At 41.0% G+C, this 20,798-nt stretch overlaps 1 protein-coding gene across 1 annotated transcript in view; it reads left to right on the top strand.

The window, feature by feature from the left end:
• LOC126248295 (proto-oncogene tyrosine-protein kinase ROS) overlaps positions 1-20,798 on the top strand; it is a 587,002-nt gene that overhangs the window by 332,282 nt on the left and 233,922 nt on the right. The window contains exons 3-4 of the mRNA XM_049949160.1: positions 12,506-12,565; positions 16,099-16,189. Coding sequence (XP_049805117.1) covers positions 12,506-12,565; positions 16,099-16,189 — 151 coding nt within the window. The remainder of the gene's footprint in view (positions 1-12,505; positions 12,566-16,098; positions 16,190-20,798) is intronic.

Raw genomic sequence — 20,798 nt, 5'->3', positions numbered from 1 at the left:
TTCTTCTTCCATCTCTGTCCCATCTTCTATTTTCCCGGTTTGCCGGTCGATATCCCCACGAATTCTGCCCCCTATTTCCTCGCCATCTTCCATTTCCGTTATTCCTCTGATTCCATGCTCTCCTGTCATTCTGATAGTTTCTGCCGTTCCTATCCTCGACTCTGTCTGACCTATGAGTCGTGTCGCCGTTCACAATATTGCTCTCATTACCCAGTTCCTGTAACAAGTGCTGAAATGACGCGGAATCGTCTAAGCCTCTGCCTGCTATCACTATATCTCTGCGCAATCTCACTGGCAACTTCGTTATACAGATCCTAATGAGCTCCCCAGTTTCGTATGGCACATCCAAATACCTATTTCGTCTCAGCATTTCCTGATAGCACGACACTGGATCTCTTATACCACCTTCGTTACAATTTGGCATCATCAATATGCTTTGCTTAACCTGGTCCTGCTTACTTTTCGACCAGAATTCATTTAAAAACTTGTCACAAAATATCTTGTAGCTACTACAGTCTTTAATAACTTCCTGCATTTTCGCTCTAGCCTCGTCCCTCAAATGGTTACACACAAACTTCATTTTGAGGAGCGGTCCCCACGATGAAGGTAATGAATCTTGAAATTGAGACAGCCACAGGCATGGATGTTGGTAATTATCAGGATCCGGAAAACAAGTGTACGTTTGTACCGACACGAAGTGCCTCCTACATTCTTCTTCCGCATTTATGTTTTCCGACCTTGGACTATACCCAGTTGGGTTTGCCACCTGTTTTATCCGATACAACCGTTCTTCTAACTCTCTGAGTTCGTCGTCGTCTTTCTGCCTATTTTCGTTTTTTGAATTTATCTCACTCTCCCTCTGCAGTCTACCTGGTGGTGTTTCATCTTCGCTTCTACACGCTAATTGCAACTGTGCTAGTTCTTCCCTATGTTTCCTATTTGTTTCTAATTGTGCCTCTTTAAACTGTAATAGTGATTGTATCTCCTCCTGGTCGGCATAAACGTCTCGCTGCGTACTGTCAGAGCCTGTTTCGCCTCTTATACTGATCTTTTCTACATCTGCGCTAATCGTATTCATTCTGACCACTACCTCCCCAACTTCATCCCTGTGTTTATTTAGCGCCACTTCCTGCTGGGTGACTTGAGCTTCCACGCTGTCTAATGCCCCTTGTTTATCTGCAAGTAAGTCCTCCACTATCTCTTTGATTCACTCATCCGGCAACACGTCCCTACGTTCTGTAATATCGCTCTCTATTGCACTTATTCGTACCTCCAAATTATTGGCTTTTTCTTTCATGGCATCACATACTTGCTTCAACACATCCAGATTCTTCTCCCCCTCATCTAACCGATTATTAACTGTGGACAGACGCTCATCGATAAATGTGTGTAGCTTCCTCATTGCCTCTTTATTTCCCTTATCCATTGCCTCCAATCTTTCCTGATTTGCTTCCAATCTTTCCTTAGTCTCCCTATCTCTCTCCTTATTATCTCTATTCATCGCTTCCAATCTATCCTTAGTCTCCCTATCCATCGCTTCCAATCTTTCCTTATTATCTCTATCCATCGCTTCCAATCTTTCCTTATTCTCCCTATCTCTCTCCTTATTATCTTTATCCATCCTCTGTAAAAACTGCAGTAGCACATTGTCATTTGCTACTTTCGGTGCGCTCACCTCGTTCGCCTGAGAAACCGTAGCTTCGCTAAGGGTAGCTTCACTTTCACTGCATACCTGACCTAGTCCCGGCTCACCCGCGTCGTCGGGAGAAGCCCCCGATTGTGGACAAAGCCCGCCGCTTAAAGGATCACCTAGCCGCGGTCCGCTGAACAATTCAGCCCCTTCCGAGTTTTTGCCGTTCCTGCTCATTAGCCCATGGTCGACACCTACTTCCTGCTGCACTGCTACGTTCACCCGAGAATCACTATTCTCCATGGCGACTACACTTTTCGGCTGCGACCTAGTTACTATGGACATTACGCAAAAAAAATTATACACGATCTTCCAGCCTTGGGCGATATAGCAATTAATTACACAAAAAAATAAAAGATCCTCACCAATCCAGAAAGAAATTGCAAACAAAAAAAATTTACTTCTTAGCGCTATCACAATATATTCCATCAAATAAAAAAATCTTAACAGCAAACCCTAACAGAAAAATATCCTGGCAAAATATCCTGGCAAAAAAAAAATCCTGGCAGGGTCGAAACTATCAGAGGCACCCACATGCCTTGCTCATACTGTGGCATCAAGCAGTCAGACCTGCAAGATGAGTGGTCTGCCAAGCGAGTGGATTCATTCTTATTTATCGAGTAACATGAACTCTAGTACTCACAATTAAGTTACAACTTATCCTCCTATATGAATAATACGCAACGGAACCACGCATCTGACTATCAGTAATTTACAGAACTCTGACTGTTCACTATGCACTGGCAATACCACATTTTCTTTCTTTTTTATTTAACGGCTTTTGTCAACACGTGGCCATCGCACTGAATATGAGTGGCGCACACATTATAAATTCTGGATATCATGACAACATACAATTCGAAGGAAAAGGCCACCAATCTTTTTCTTTTCACTATCTTATTTATTCCGATAAATTCTATAACCTAAACACACAAATTCTATAACCTACAACAATAACACATGAGAAATTCCGCCCAGTCGGCATGGCTTTACATTGGTGAATCTCTATCTTATGGTCTTGTAATTATTTAACGCTACAGTGCACTTTCTGGATAGGATGGTGGATCTTTTATTATTTCTCACACTTCGACTCTCACAATCATCATCACGAAACTTTCCTCCAGACTGAGCAGTACAAAAGGAACACGCATAACCCACTACCTCTGAAACTACCTTGCTACTCTCCCATGCAAACCACACATACCCAAATTACATGACATACACCACACTACAACATGGAATACAACACAATAAATAGTCACAACATTATCACTTTCAGCTTTCCCACTTCAATTAATATTTATCCCAGTTTCGCACGACACTGCCCCATTTCGTAATTCTACTTTCCTACTATGAACTCTGGAGATATATGCACGTCTTCCTGTGCAATGCAAGCCAAATGGCGCTGCTGGATAGACGGCTGATTCACCTTGTTTCTCTCTCAGAGTGTTATAGTTTGAATCAAGCGTCACACGGAAACATATCACGCAAAGTAATATTAAGAACATATTCATCACACACGCGAGTCCTCAACTGATACCATGGACGAGTACTTCTCTTTAGCCTTTGTCTCATACACAGATTGACTCACACAGTACTCACCACGTGGAAGTACTCGTCTCTAATTTCAAGTCCTGCACACGCTATCTCTTAAATATTTCAACTTATAGTACACACGCTAGTAATTCAGCTTAACTTAAGCACACGGAAGTATTTCAACTTATTGCTACACGTGGTTTCATTGTGACCGTTGGTCACTTCCGAAGATTACTACGATCCCATTAATATTACCTGCCTGACATTTAATTCTCCCCACAAAAGTTCCTGAAATAGAGAAATTATTATTTCAAACTATTCTTAAGTATTCCACATGCATACCATGTCTCCACTCTTTTGTCTTTACGGAGCACACCTAAGACAGGTCTTAACAACACAAGATCCAGCGGCAGAGTGCTGAAACATGGCCGTTCTTCAGGTCATCTCGCACCTCTGACGAGGTGCGGGAAGACCATGCTACTGTATTGGTCAGCCACAGTTCAGGCGCTCAAAGCTCCAGTAAGTTTCATCTCTTTGGTTCCACCAAAGGTGGCCAAAGGATCATCTCGAAGGTGATCATACATTCACATTCACTATCTGCGGTTAGCAGACGACCATACATTCATTCATTTCACAGATCTCACCAAACTGGATGTAGGGATTTATTTTGTGGGAGTGCACATGTGATCAATTAAGTAAATAAATTGTCATTCTTTCCCACACTGGTATCCGGCTTCACTGTATTAATTGAAATTGAGTTATTATTAGAAAAAAAATGTGTTGTTCTGACAAAAATAATGAAGTATGTTGTACCTATTTTCAATGTCGGGCGGTACTGTACCCTTTCAAAGTCACGATATTCACTGAGTGCTGTTTGAATATTATTGTCGCCTCCTAATGACGTTTGATCGGGTGAGATAACATTTCGTAGGGTCTGGCGTATCCGCGCCGCCAACAGTCGAGAAAAGATCTTAAAGTCGCAGTTCAATAGCGTCAATGGGCGGTAGTCCTGCAGCCGTGAGCCACCGGACGGTTTGTGAATAGGAATAATCATCCCTTCCACAAGGGCCGCAGGGAGCGGCACGTCCGGGGATAGGAGTTCGCGACAGATGTCCGTCCATCGGGAGGCTAATAAATATTGAAAAGTCCGGTAAAATTCCAAGGGGAGACCATCAGGACCCGGAGACTTGTTGACAGCACCTTTTCTAATGGCGTCGATCACTTCTTCGTCTGTAATTTCTTCCATCAAGGCCGCTTCCATTGCCGGGGTGACGGTGCCGTAAATCGTCTGAGGGACGTCCTCCAGTGCTGTTGGATCAGGGGTCTGAGCGGAATAGAGTTGGGAATAATGAGTATAGAACGCTTGTTGCGTGGTGAGGCGATGGCCGTCCTCCGTGTCGATGAAGCGTATCAGCGCTCGTTGGCGTCGTTTACGTTCACGAAGGACGTGGAACATTGACGGGCGTTCGCTAGGTATCCGATCCTGCGTCCTCGAGCGGATGACTACCCCCTCTAGGTGGCGTCGCATATGAGAGAGGATCTGAGCCTTTGCACGGTGGACCGCCGTTTGTCGTTCCGGAGACGGCGCCATAGCATCGCAGTCGCGCAGGACCCGGAAGTAAAAGTCGAGTGTATGTCTTCGCCAAGTAGCGTGGTCACGACCGTAGGTTATCAACGTTCGCCTCAGTGTCAGTTTGGCGCAGTCCAACCACCAGCGGATCGTTCTGGGATATGCACGGAGGCGATTTTAACACGAATGCCACGTATCCTCAACGGCTTGGCGGCAATCCGGGTACGACAGGTGAACGATGTTTAATTTCCACGGGCTGCGGCTTCTCCACACTTGTTGCCGCCGCAGGGTGACGGCACAAATGTAAGCTGAGTGGTCCGAGAATGCTGCAGGCCACAGTTCCGCATCCTGTGTTCCAGCGGCGAGAGAGCGTGAGACATAAATCCGATAGATACGACTGGAAGAGTGACTTGTGAAGTGCGTGAATCCCGGTCGGTGGCCGTGAAGATGTTCCCAACTGTCCACCATCTGCAGGTCTCGAATTAGCGTCTCGAGTTCCGGGCACGGATTATGTCGTGGGAGTTGATCTCTGGGCGCCAGTACGCAATGGTAGTCACCTCCAAACACCAGATGGTCGTGGCGGCCTTGGAAGAGCGGGGCGACGTCGTCCGCAAAGAATAGTGAACGTTCGCGACGTTTGTCCGTCCCGGAAGGTGCGTAGATATTGATAAGGCGGACACCCAGTACTGTGAGAGCCATTCCTCTTGCCCCAGGCAGAAACAGGATATCGTCCGCCACTATCCCTTCCCGAAGAAGTACAGCGACACCGCTGCCTGTTGGGGAAGCTGGAGAGACGCAAGCATCGTAACCGTACATGCCTGGGAAGTCGTCGACGTACACTTCCTGGAGAAGGGCTATGTCGATGGAAGCAGAGTTCAACATATCCTGAAGCAAGGATAACTTAGCGCGCGTCCGTATAGTGTTGATGTTTATAGTTGCAACGCGATAAGTTTGAGGTCTATCCACAGCATCCGTGTTGGCCATCAATACCCTTGTAAGGCTGTCTCGTCACTGTAAATGACGGCGGGAAAGGATCAACACTGGTGGGGTAAATTTCCGCCCGTGTCGTCCGACACGATGGGCAAGGAGTGTTCCTCACAGTCGTCCGCCCAGTCGCCATGAAATACCATCGGCTGCTGGTGGCTGTTAGTGGCTGCTGCGGCACTCGGCGCTGACTCCATCGGCTCTGCTGGCTGGGAATCGGCAGCGGCTGTCTGCTTGTGATCCTGCTGTTCTGTGGGATCGGAGGGGCTGAAGCCGTCACCACGGCGATCTGTGGAGTTTGAAGTTACAGCGGCCTCTGTACCGCCGGTACCGTCGTCGGAATTTCCACAGTCCATGTCAGACGATCGCTGCAAACACTCGTCCGATGGAGCACGCCGCCGTCTCTTGTGTTTTCACGGGGAACGCTGTTTACGGAGGTGTGTTTCAGTATCTGAATGTGGGTGGATTTCGTCAGCTGCTCCGGTGTCTGGAAGAAAAGCCGCTGTCGGCACAACCCGTGGGTCAATGTCCATCCTGGCATCCACGCCTTCTTGCAAGGTCGGTCGGTGATTATCTTCAGGTGGGGGCGCCGTTGTAGAGGCCGGATCCTGTAATGCAGAAGCCATTTTGGTCTCGCCATCGGGGGCGGCTATCGGACTAATGTCGTCAGCATCAGAAAAGGTTGCTGCCCGTGTAGCTTCGGCGTAATTGAGAGGAAGGGTCGTCACCGTAGAAGGAGTCATAGATTCACTTGTTGGGATTTGAGTAAGCCGTCGTCGGAGACAATCCGACCGGACGTGCCCTACTTGGCCACAACCAGAACAAGTGCGTGGCTGACCGTCATACGTAATGATCGCCCTACATCCGCCGATGACAAGATATGACGGAACATGTTTGGTCAGTTCAATTTTAATCTGTCGTACCCCGTTAAGAACGGGGTACGTTGTAAACGTGGTCCATTTTTCGGCCATATGGCTGATCACTCTGCCGTAGGGCTGGAAAGCCGCGGTGACTACGTCCGGTGGTACTTCGAAAGGGAGTTCGAAGACGCGTATCGTACGGAGGCCAAGCCCCGCGTGATCGATAGAGACCGCCCCAATATGGCCAACAGAATGTTTGAATTTAAGATCGTTCGCATGTGCGCTCACGATTCTGTTGCACACCTCGTCACTCACTAGCTTGACGTAGACAACACTGCTCGTGATAGAGACATGGATACCAATTATGTCTCGCGGGTCAATTTTAACGTCGTCACGTAGAAAACGTTCCACTTCAAAAGCTCGCGGTCGTGCATGATCGGTTTGAAAACTGATCTTGATGGTGGTTTGTCTGTATGAATGTGCCATGTTGCGTCGGTAGTGATGGACTCTAAACTAGCGACAACGCAGTAGTAAACAACTAGTGGCACTTGCGACCGCGCGGACGGGACGTAAACAAGACGTCCTCGCCTCAGCGCTGCGGAAAGCAGACTGAGACCACTCAGCTACCGGGGTCGGACTGTGCTCCGTCTGACTAGTACATTAATAATTGCGTGCTTGGTATAGACCAGAATATTTATTGACCTTTGAACATGTTTACGTGCGATCAGTCTTGTCATATGCAATTTATATACACTTATAGTTACAACATTACAGTGATTTTACTTGAATCCTTATCTAATTATGTTACAACAAGGCTTTTAAATAGCAACTACTTTAGAAAAAGTACACTATTTTTGCATTGAACTAACTTATGCAATAATGAGTCAGCATATCACACTAATATATTTGTATCTATGTAATCTGTAAGTAATGATAATCATCATAAACTTTATCTCTGTATTGCCTTATGGCATAGTGAATCAACATACCACACTGGTAGCTTCGTAAAATTTTACAATTTGTAATTTTGTATAGGCCTACTCCCATTTCAAAACTCCAAGTCATCTATGTACATTCTTCAAATTACTTCACTGTATAGAAGGCTTTACTTCGTACCCACTTTGTTATTGCATTTTTAAATTCATTCAGGGACACTGAGTGGGCATTTTTACGTAGTGTGTTAAAATATGTGAGATTAAGATATTTATAGCTGTTGTAGATTTTTGCTAGTCGAGCATGTGGCTTGTCAGTTGTATGTCTATGTCTAGTGTAATGACGGTGTATTGACATCTGAAGGTCTAAATTATTCAGGTTTTCTTTGGTGTGTAGTAGGCAACTATAAATATACAACGTGTTACAAAAAGGTACGGCCAATCTTTCAGGAAACATTCCTCACACGCAAATAAAGAAAAGATGTTATGTGGACATGTGTCGGGAAACGCTTAATTTCCATGTTAGAGCTCATTTTAGTTTCATCAGTATGTTCTTCCACCTACGCTCAATGGAGCACGTTATCATGATTTCATATGGGATACTCTACCTGTGCTGCTAGATCATGTGCCTTTACAAGTACAACATATCTGGTTCATGCACGATGGAGCTCTCCTGCACATTTCAGTCGAAGTGTTTGTACGCTCGTCAACAACAGATTCGGTGACCGATGGATTGGTAGAGGCAGACCAATTCCATGGCCTCCACGCTCTCCTGACCTCAACCCTCTTGACTTTCATTTATGGGGGCATTTGAAAGCTCTTGTCTACGCAACCCCGGTACCAAATGTAGAGACTCTTCGTGCTCGTATTGTGGACGGCTGTGACACTATACGCCATTCTCCAGGGCTGCATCAGCCCATCAGGGATTCCATACGACGGAGGGTGGATGCATGTATCCTCGCTAACGGAGGACAGTTTGAACATTTCCTGTAACAAAGTGTTTGAAGTCATGCTGGTACGTTCTGTTGCTGTGTGTTTTAATTCCATGATTAATGTGATTTGAAGAGAAGTAATAAAATGAGCTCTAACATGGAAAGTAAGCGTTTCCGGACACATGTCCTTATAACATATTTTCTTTCTTTGTGTGTGAGAAATGTTTCCTGAAAGTTTGGCTGTACCTTTTTGTAACACCCTGTATAAAATATATAAGCTAGGTACTGACATAATATTCGTTTCCTTGAAGTGGTGTCTACACAAGTCTCATGGTGTGAGTCCCACAATGCATCTAATGGCCTTTTTTAACCATTTAAATACACTCTTAAATCTAGGTGAGTCTCATTATTGAAAAATTCCATATATCAGATAGGAACTGAAAAAAGCAAAGTATGCATACAGCAGCAGAGCTTCAGTTACACAGCCTCGCAGCTTGTGTAGCAGATAAATCACTTTTGCGAGTCTGGAGCATAACTTATCCCAGCTTAGACTTTGATCAATATGGAATCCAAGAAGTTTCACTGATTTATTTTTATTATTGGAGTCATTCAGATTAAATATAATGTTTTCTGTTTTGCTGCTATATATGTGTAATGCATTAGCTTGAAACCAGGAAGTTCACCTATCTATTCCTATTGCTACATTCATTTGTAACTCATCCATGTTGGTATTCTGACCAGTTAATGTGGTGTCATTTGCAAACAGTACAACATGTCATTTATGTATGTAATGAACAAAAAGGGCCCAAGGATGGAGTTCTGTGACACTCCTTTTTTAACAGTTGAAGGATCTGATTTTTCGTTATTTACACACACTAACTATTTTCTATTGCACAGGTATGACTGCAATAGGAGAAGGGCTTTCTTTCTTCCCTACTCCTAGCACCGTAGCTTCCTTATTAGGATAGTGTGGAACACAGTATCAAAGGCTTTCCTTAAATCCAGTCGTGTCGCACAACTTATTGACTGATTCTCAAAGCAGTCATATAATTTTGTTATGATCCTGTCAGCTGCTTTCATGGTAGAGGGTAGATGTAAAGCCATACTGTGCAGGATGGATTACGTTATTATATTCAAAATATTGTTTTATCTGCTAAGGTATTTAGTTCTCTGTTATTTATAAATAATTGGTACTAGTGAAATGGATCAGCAGCTACCACACAATGGATACAATCTCACTCTTAATATTTTGTTTATTATTTTTGTTAATAGCATGATTATCTTTTTTGTATTTGTTTAGTAAAAAATTAGAAAATCCGTATTGATCCTCTGTTTGGGAATTACTGTATTTAGCTGTTGCTTCACTGACATGTTGGCAAGTTAAGTGACTCCATTCAAAATGTTCAGTTGCTGTAGTGGGTAATGGCTGATGTAGTGCTTCTGCATTGCTCACATCATCTTTGATGTTGATTTCTGATACAAGATTGGCAAAGTATTTACTTAGTGCATCAGGAGGAACTGGGATACTGTAATCTTTCTTTTGATAATTTATTTCAGTCTTGATGACTGTCCGTGTGCTTTACATTTATTTGATGAGTTAAGAATATGTCTGTCATTGGCATTGCATTTTTCTGTCTTGATTGCAGATCTGTAGTGCTTTTTATGATCTTGTGTTGATTCTTATCTACTTTAATGTGCTGTGATCTATCACAATACAAAAGCATCAAGATTCTTAAATTATTTAGTCATGATTTGTATCATTGTTTTAAACTTCCTGGTTTGAAATGGGGATTAAGCTTGTAATGTTTCTTATAACGTCTAGGGCATATTTCTTCAAAGATTTCAGTTACCAATTAAAAAAATCTTTTGATTGTCTCACTAGCATCCATATCATGTGTAAATAGTCCATTCCAGTCCATTAATTTTAATCTCAGTTTCAGTTTGTTGAGCATGTGCTAATTTGTGGACCTGGTGATTCTTTCATGACACGTATATGTTTTATGATCCAGATGAATTCTAATCCACAGCCCTTCATGGTCAGAAATACTTAGTTTGATTGTATTAAACTGATATCTGCTCATGTGAAAATTACAGATAATGTTATGCAAACTTGCAATCAGTCTGGTGGGCTTGTCATTTATATAATACTGACCTTAATATATTGAGTAAATTGCCACAGTTCTACTACTGAACCTATGTCTATATTAATGTCACCAAAATATTAAAACTCTGCAAGTTTTATACATGAAAAGTAAGACTAAAAGTTTCTGAACACTTTCTATAAACAAATCTTCATAATGATTGGGAGGGCGACGTACAGACACTGCCGTAATTTCCAGTCTTGGCAACAGTACTGCTGCAACTTCAAAGTTAGATTATATACAAAGTACACTTACATCCATAATTTCATAATTTAGCTCTAGTGTTTTGTTAATTTAGTTAGACATGCCACCATGTTTCACATTTGTTATGCAGTAACCTGTAACTAATTCATAACCATTTGATACACTTAACTCTAATTCTGTATCTGATAACCAGTTTTCATTTGTCATAAGAATGCTGCAGTTTAACTTTTCCAGCCATTATTTTAGTTCCAGAAGTTTATTTTTTAAGGACTGTACATTTACATGAAGGAACATTAGTCTTTTTTCATAGAAAGCTGTTGTTAATAAGTCTACATTAGAATTATCAGGATCACTTAGTCTACTTGTTTGTTCAAGTTCTACATTATTTTCTTTTAAAACAGAGGAATGTATAGTTGCAGATGTCTTTATCATTCATTGTAGTTGTTGATGATGAAACACTGCTGTAATGTTTCTTTTCTCTAAAAAAGCCTCATGATTATAACATATGGCAATTGGTTCCTTCCTCTTGCTGAATAGGGCCCAGAGACAATTTATTTTCTCCCCTAACCTTAATATGCCTTTCATGTTTATGTGAAGTGTGTGCCGTGTGTGTTTATCCCCATTAAGTTTGCTGATATCTACTAAGTGTACATAGCTGAATCTTTTCACAAGGCCACTCTGAGAGGTCGTACCATACTGATATGATAGTTTTGACAACATTGGTGTGGTACAATTGTGGCAATAACATTTTGTTACTTTGCAGTGCTGATTTGCCTTCATTTCTGTATATTTAACTTGAGCCTCTTATGATCAAAATACAGTCATCTTTGTTCAGTTTGTTTGTTTCTATGGTTAAATTTTCTATTGCAGAATTAAATGTAGCACCAGGTTCGACCTTAGCAAACACAGAAGAAATAGAACTTTGCTGGATGTCTTGCTGTGTATTGTTTTGTCTATGCTGGCAGATTTTTTGACTCCTAAATTTTAGGGTGGAGGGATGAGACTTACTTTTTCTGATTGCTTGTGCATTTTCTTTGGTAAACTGCACTTCTGCTGTGATGAGTGAACACTTTTAGCTTCACTTTCTTGGGAATAACTGATGAAGTGCACATGCTACTCTTCCAGTCCAGTGCCTGTTTATTGTCCTTCCTTACTGAAGGATCCACTTTCCAGCAACGAAAATGGAACTTTTTATTGCATTGATTACAAGTAAAACCCATTTTCACTGTTTTGATGCATTTCTTACATAGCCCATCTTCTATTGTACTGGTAGTAGTCTCGAAAATGCGGTGGACACTGTAATGCTCTGTATTATACACTTATTTTGCAAATTAAATTCACACTCTTGTTTTGCTGTAGTAGAGTTTCATATTTACGTTCCAGCACATAATCTTATTTAGTAATGCACTGATTGCTTCTTGTTCATTTCAGTTCCAACAGTGTCGCATATGACACAATGATATGTATTTCCTATTAAACTTGTGTGAAATGTGTGATGACCAGTAAGCTAAAAAAGCTATTAGTAATGTATTTTAGTGTTTATAACCAGTGTTATGGACAGATTATATGCTACATATGTATTGAATTTTAGAGGACATGCAGTATGGCTTTCAGAATGCTTCAGGAATTTAGTGAAGTTAATCTTGTATCTTTCAGTGTTCAAGAGGATGCTCATCATGGCAACAGGCTCTCGAATCATCCTGTCAGACCATTTGTGTGAGTAACACATAAGTTCTTGGCTTAAGAATGTGACCTATGTAAGTAAGGATAATAAAAGCACATAACTATTTATATGTCAGCATTTAAACTATTTGTCTTAATACTAGATGAAAACAATTAGTGATTGCTGAATATACTTAGACAGTGATCCAAACATGAATCTTTAGTCCCATTCTCAGGGACCTGCAAGATCCTGTGGAGAGGTTTGAAATGTAATCTATTATATTCGCACACACATTGATGATTATGAACTTTATGCCACTATGTCTCTGATGACTTCCAAACAAGTATTGGTTGTGGAAATTTTTTCCATCAGAATTTGTAACCTCAACAACTTCGGTTGATGAATAGCAGAAACACAGAAAAAAGAGTACTAGTATTCCTGAAAACAAATATGTTAGAGTGGAGTATTTAAATTTTTATGAAGGTGGTCCTTTAGCCTCACTTCTGAATGAGTTTACAGTTGTGAACTAAGGAGGTGTATACATAATATAACTCATGGCATTTTAACTTTCTATTTAACAGTCCTTTCAGTAGATTTTATGAGTAGATACTACTGTTGTGGAAACAGATCTCTGTTCTCTGCAGAACAAAAATCTGTTTACTCCCTGCAAATAAGGCCTGAATCTAAATCATGTAAATCTAATCATCCTGTCTCCTTGAGTGTTTCACTATAATCACGTATTCACTTTAGTGTTATGTCACTGATCTATCTGATGTGGTTTCTCCACACTATAGAAACCTGAGCTGGTCTCTATGATTAACTGTCTTGCACTCATGCAGACTCCACTGGGCCTCCTATTAACAGCCCAGAATCTAATGTCTCCATAAGTAAGAAGCTGTTTATTAAGCACAGTTGTCATAGGAAGCTGACAAAGGCAGTGCAATTGTGCTGCTATGATCAGTCAATTACTGGCATAAGATTGAGATGCTGTTACAAGATCCAGCTTACAAACCAGTACATAAGGATGATACACCAACCATGAATAGGAACACCATCTCAGTCCTAAACAACTCAGGTATGGACAAAGGTATGCTCTTAAGACTGTACCCTAGAGCACTTATACCACCGTGGATATATGATGTCCCAAAATAACGCAAGAAGGAAGCTCCACTATGTCCAGTGTTGACATGATAAATTCACCAACGTATGAAATAGCTTAACACCTGGTGCAGTTACTAAATCCTCTTGGGGGTCACTGCACACATCATGTCAGAGACTCAGATGGGTTTGTAAAGATACATTAGGGGATACATCTGGACAAGGGTAATCTCCTGGTCAGTTTTGACATCACGTCTCTCTTCATACGAGTACTGCTAAAGGATTCCTTGACATTACTAGGGAGCCACTTTGATGAAGACACTGTGGAACTGTTCTGCCATGTGTTCACTACCACAAACTTCCAGTGTGCTGGAAAGTTCTAGCAGCAGTTAGATGGAGTCACTATAGGATCCATCTTGCGCCAGGCATCAAAATCCCGTACATGGAACACTTTGATGGAATGGTTATCAGAATGGTGTGTCTGAAGCCAAAGACATTCTGCCGATATGTGAATGACACATTCCTGCTGTGGCCGCGTGGATAAGAAAACCTACAGCAATTTCTTGACCTCCTTAATATATAGTTCACCATGGAGGTAAAAGAAAATAGGTGCCTGCATTTCCTCTATATGCTGATAATGAATAAAACTGATGGCACACTGGGACATTCTGTCTATAGAAAAAAAGACACACGTAAACCTGTACCTAAATGCCAGTAGCTGCCACCATCCAGCATAGTGCAAATCTATGCTCACCACACTGATGCTCAGAGCATGAGACATATGTGACAAGGAGAGTCTACCCACCAAGTTTCAGCATCTGAGGGAAATCTTCACAAGAACAGCTACTTGGAAGCACAGGTAAGACACACCCTCCAACCGAGTGAGAAGAAGAAAGAAGATGATACAGAAGAAGAAATAAATTGCCTGAATACCTTCTGTATGTTGGCCTGCCCATGCCATAGATTGCCAGGATATTGGAGAAGAACAGCATTAAAACCATTTTCCACTCACTGGCTAAAATTAAAAATACACTTGGCTCAATGGAAGACAAACTAGGACTACAGACACCTGGAGTCTCCAGCATTAGTTGTGGATGTGACAAGCAGTATATTGGCCAGAAGCAATGGTGTATTTCGCAGTGCTGCCCAAAATGCACCTTGGACAAATGGGCAAATCTGCAGTGGCAGAGCACAGCCTCAATGAAGGTCATATGTTTAATTTTGAGCAGACAGTGGCGTTGTGCTGGACGAATGATTTCTGTCATTCGATCATCAAATGAGGCAGTGGTGATACAGGTCTATGATGATCTTGTAAACCAGGATAGTGGTTTCCATCTGCACTCTGCATAGTATGTAGTGCTAGAAAGAATACATCAAGAGTGCTCTGATGTGAAAGCAGCAAAGACAGTGGATGGAACAGTCAGGCAGCACCAGGATGCGATGCCAGGACCCTACAACACACCGGGGGTAATCTGGATCTACTTCTGCTGGTAGCTGGTTAAAAAAGACACTTTCTGACTGTAGAGTTTGAAATGAAATGACTATTTTTCATTCATTTTGAATTTATAGAGGGAGATAATTTCATTATAACTGAAAATCCCCTTTCCTGGCTGTTTTTATTTCATGGAGTGAAATAGCATGCATTAAACTATCATCTATCTGCAGATCCCCACCACCACCATCTGTGAAACCTCTTCCAGAGGTGCATGGTTGGCCCAGTCACTGCAGACAAGGAGGAGGATCCAGCATCTCTAAAGACACAAACTGGACATAAACCCAACACCTCACCTGAAGTTGAATAATGAATAGGAAACTTGTTGAACTGCTGCCACAGAATGACGCCTTGACTCAGCAGATAAATATTTTTTGGAAAGACTTATAGGTGTCATAAAGGGCAAGACTGAGACACCTGGCATGATAGTTAATGACACAACTATTTAAATTTTCATTTATTTTCTAGTACTAGACTGTGGGACACTAATGTACATAAATCCAATTTTGAGATTGCTATTTTACTTCTAGTAATCTGCTCTACTTCTGCTGTAGCAGGTTAAAAAGACACTTTCTGATTGTAGAGTTTGAAATGAAATGATTATTTTTCATTCATTTTGAAGTTATAGAGGAAGATAATTTCATTATAACTGAAAATCACCTTTCTGAGCTGTTTTTATTTAATGGTGTGAAATAGCATGAATTAAACTATCATCCACAAATTATTTTGAAGTATTGTATTTGATTCTTCCAAAAACTGTTAGACTGTTAGCTTTGCTTCTTGAAGTGATTCCAAGTGACCAATGACTCATTTCGTAATTTCTCTGTCAACATTGAGTATACTTCCACATACACCAGTAATGTCGTTCATGGTGATAAAGTTTCCTGTGCATGTTGGACTGCACCTTTAGTCCTCCCAATTGTATGATATTGGTAATACTGATTTTCAAAACTTATGCAAATGAAATTAATTGTGTCACACTCTTCTTTGTTGTAGAATGGCACTCAGACCTTGTTGCCACCAAAGCAGCTTTACTGCTTCATTGGATGCAATGATGCACTTAGTCGTTATTTTCAGTTATTAAAAGGTAAGTACTGTTATGAGGCAATTATTTCCTGAATTAATTTAACAGTAAAGTGCTTATCATGAACCATGCACCAGTAACCTTTTTCCTTATATTTTTCATTTCACTGATCAGTATAATGCTTTTTATAAATAGAGTTACTGTTTTTATTGCAATCGGTATTATTCCACCCACATAAATAAATTTTCAAAATCTGGTAGTTTATGAGCTCTTTCTCTATTTCCTTTTTTTTTTATTAATGACCCGTAAAAACATAAGTTCCAATTACAGAAGGTGCAGAAAATCATGACTGGACTATGGAACAAAGATAAAAGTTGCTTCATCATATGATTGAAGCCTCCTATTAGTTTCCTTCAGTGTTTGTGGCAGGGGTACTCCATCTTCCAGGAGAATACACACTCAGAACACGCACAGTGACTTGGATGCAAGCCAGTAGTGAGATCATTATACTATAGGACCATGTAGATATATCTCCCTTGGACATGTGATTGTTATAGATGCCACCATGAAAATTTTGTACCATGTCAGTATTACTGCTAATGTCTTCCTCACCAACCATTGGAGTTTCAAACAAAATGGTTGCTTGTAGTATAACGCTGGAATTAGGCAAGAGTGGCCTGATAAGTGCGGTGATATCCTGACACATTATGTGCTGCCTATAAATACTGCTAAATAGTTATTGAATGCCAGTTCAAAGCTTGCAAATGACATTCTCATAATAATATGAATTGGTGGTATGTGCTTGGTCATCTGGTTGTAGTTACCTGTAGCCATGTGCTAAAAACTGTTAGAACCCAAATCCCAAATAATTGCAACTGTTTTTGTGCATTACCTTATTACTAGTTTTATGGTCGTAATGTAACTGATCGGTATACTTCCATTAGTTATAATATTTATATAATAATGTATTATATCAGGATCACTTAATAATTATAATGTTTACAGTACTGGTTTTGGCATTTTGGCAGTTGGTTGCCATTATCAGATGTGATTAATCCACTGAAAGCTTCGTCATGATACATATATAAAAATTCCAGTTATGCTCTTTGAATATCGTCATATAAAATATGTCAGTGAGTTATACACCCTGTCATCACATATTAAAATACTCTTAAATATGTGATGACATGATGTTGATTTATTGACATAGTTAATACTACTTCATGATTTTCAGAGTGAATAGTTGGATTTTTTATCATGCTGAAGCTGTTAATGGATTAATCACATCTGAAGATGTCAATTAGTTGCCAAAACTGGTAGTGTGAGAATTATGAGGTTCATTCAAATGAATGCTGGTCAGTGTGTTTACATTTGCCTTACACGTAAGGTGGCACCACATAACTGCGGCTATGGTGGCACCATCTATTGGTAGAGAGAATGACGCATGCACACTGTTTGATGTTACCAGTGTGGTTTCATGCCGAAGAGAAGGTGGTCACACAAGTTATCATCCACTACTGAACATGCAGGCAAGTAAGCAGGAACAAGGAGGAGTGATTCGATTTCTGATGGTGCAGGGAGGTGGAGGCTGTGAAATATATCAACGGATGAAGGCTGTGTACGGTGAGTACAGTCTTAGCCATTCAAGTGTTGTGGAATGGTGCAAATGATTCCTTGAGGGGCGCGCGTCACTGGAAGATGATACTCGTCCTGGACAGGCTCACCAGGTCATAACACCGGAAATGGTTGCAAAGGTGAATGCTTTAGTCTTGGACAACCGCAGAATCACCATGGACAAGATCCATTGGTTACTGGGTATTAGCTGTGCCACCACCCACACCATAATGCACCAACGCTTGAACTTTTGAAAAATCTGTGTGGAATGGGTTCACCACCAACTGACCACCAAATAGCATACTACTTGAATGGCACTGTCTTTGAGTCATCTGCAACATTATCATGAGGAGGAATATGGCTTTCTGTCATGTATTGTCACACGCAACGAAACCTGGTGTCACCATTTTGAACTGGAAAGCAAGCATCAGAGCAAGCAGTGGAAATGTGCGGCTTCACCACCTCCAAAGAAATCAAAGGCCATGCTCACCTCTTCTGGTAATGTCATGATGTCCTTCTTTTTTAACCACAAGGCCCCCACTGCTTGTCAAGTTCCTGGAACAGGGAACCTCCATCAATGCCCAGTGTTATCAGTCCACTTTACATAACCTTAGACAAGCCATCAAATTGAAAAGCCAAGGCATGTTGTCCAATGACATTATCCTCCTGCATGATAATGCCCACCCACACACGGCCAATGCGATGAAGATGACATTGCAACATTTTCAGTGGGAAATGCTGGAACATCCATCGTACAGTCCCGACCCTTGCCCTTGTGACTTTCATGTGTTTGGACCTCTAAAACAAGCTATTCGTGGACATGGGTTTGCAGTGGATAACAAAGTGTGTGACCGGGTCCAGGCCTGGATCCGACAGCAGCCTACTAGCTTCTTCATGGATGGAATCGACCGGCTAGTGTCGCAATGCGATAAATGTACCAACAGTTTTGGCGGCTGTTTTTGAGTATGTATACTGTGTGTAACTACAATTTTGAGTTAATAAAATCATTACCATTACTTTACACTAATCACTGGGTTTCATTTGAGTGCTCCTTATATAATTATTAAGCATTCTTTATGAAAAAATTATTATTAAAACATTTAAAAGGTCACATACATCCATTTGGCAACACATCAGTTTCTAAAAAGTTGTATCATTTTTCCTTCTCATATATTACTGGTAAATTTTATGGTCGTATGAGTCGGTCACCCACAATTACTGCCTGAACATTATACTTCAGTGAACCTAATGTCTTCCCTCTATAATTGCTCAAGGCTTTGCATCTACCCACACGTGTTCAATGTAGTAATTTATTATCCAATTTTATGTGAATACTGCCTCATCCTTAAATAAAATGCAAGCTGTGAACTGTACATCTTCAGTGTTTCATCGTACAGTCTGTTGGCAGAACTGTAATCTGACTTAGTGGCGTTTTGGTATAAGAACTTGGTCACACTGTAGTTGATGTGGGTGAAATAAATTTTGATGCAGAACAGACAATGCAAATGTATAGTTTGTGCCTTTTGGCAGCTCATAATTTTGAGTACATATTATCAGTTTCATCTTTACTTGTTGCATCACTAATTCTTTCATGTCACGCATACAAATTGGGCAAGGCTTTTTGCAATTTCTTGTCCTTGTTGTGAATGATCCTTTTGTCTGCAAATCATTTGAATAACCTGCTGAACATTTTTTCTGATTCAGTATGGTGTTGAGGACACTGTTCCGTGTACATATACATAAGTGTCAGTTAACACCACTGACTAAACAGTAGCAGCTTATGATATCTGCCATTTACCATGTGAAATAAGATGATTTTATATCAGTGTTTACATTATTCACAGTCCATTGATTATATAATCTTGTTCTGATGTCAGCACAACTTCAAAATTATACATATGGGATGGCTGTCTGACAACAACATTACTGTCAGGTGAGTAAGTACAGAGACAAACACAACCCAAAATAAATGAGCAGTAAATATCTATAGAGAGACAGCCTTCACCTCTGCTTATTGACTATTGTTGATGCAAGAAAAATGGTCCATATCTTAAAAAGTACTTGTTTCCAGACATATGTTTTGTGGATTTGTTTCCTACTTTTGATCACTACTATCTCCTGTAAGAATATGAGACACTTTTTAAAAACACCCTGTTGAAAAAAAAACACTGAAAATATAAGTGAATAAAATTTGCCAAAATAAACCAATCTAATCCAAAACAGCATGTACTGCACAGGTGCTAGATATAAGAAATTAGAGAGAACAACTGAAAAAACTGGCATAGAATGCACACATAGTGTTTAAAATGGGAAGGGGAAGCATTCAGTGATCAAAATCTGTATTTCTTTTATTTATAAACCAATCAATACTCTTATTAAAGCCCAGGTGTGTGCCTGGACTGATTCTGTGTTGTACAGCCATTAAATAAGTTTGGTATATCTGTCCCTTGATTCACTCAGTTCATGAATTGTTGAGCTGGTCAGCTGGATAGAAATATGGTTAAGAACTGCAAAAAATACATTAACTTAAGATCTAATAAGATATAAGTGTCATCTTACATAGGGTGAACCTGAGCCCCACTAACAATATTTCGGATGTTTTCAGGTATATTTTCTGAGTAACTGATAATAACAGACCCATGGTCTGCAGTTGCTTTTTACACAGTAATTGCATTTTTTCTTACCCTATTTTTTTATCTACACTGTCCAGTCACATTAGTGTGACCACCTGTCAAAAGCCTGAACAACCACTAGATAAGTGGGAAGGGAACCAGTGAGGTTCTGGAAGGTACTGACAGGGATGTGGAGCTACGCCAGTTCCAGTGCCATGGCCATTGGTGGCTAGTAATCAACACATCTTATTGGCTGGCGAACAGAACTGCTCTTTCCAGATGTTGGTTCTGCAGCACTCCTACTCTGCTCCAGGTGAAGAGGTACAGTACCATCACAACTAGCATCTTTGCCATCCTCGCCCTCACTGTACACCAACCCAAGGACAGGGACTATCATCATTTTGCCTCACGCCTCGTAAATCTGCTGTGACTATTCTGTACTTGAC

The sequence above is a fragment of the Schistocerca nitens genome, chromosome 3 (genome assembly GCF_023898315.1).
Source record: "Schistocerca nitens isolate TAMUIC-IGC-003100 chromosome 3, iqSchNite1.1, whole genome shotgun sequence".
Taxonomy (NCBI): Eukaryota; Metazoa; Arthropoda; class Insecta; order Orthoptera; family Acrididae; genus Schistocerca; species Schistocerca nitens.
The sequence above is the reverse complement of the archived record's forward strand: the minus strand, read 5'-3'. Positions and strand labels throughout refer to the sequence as shown.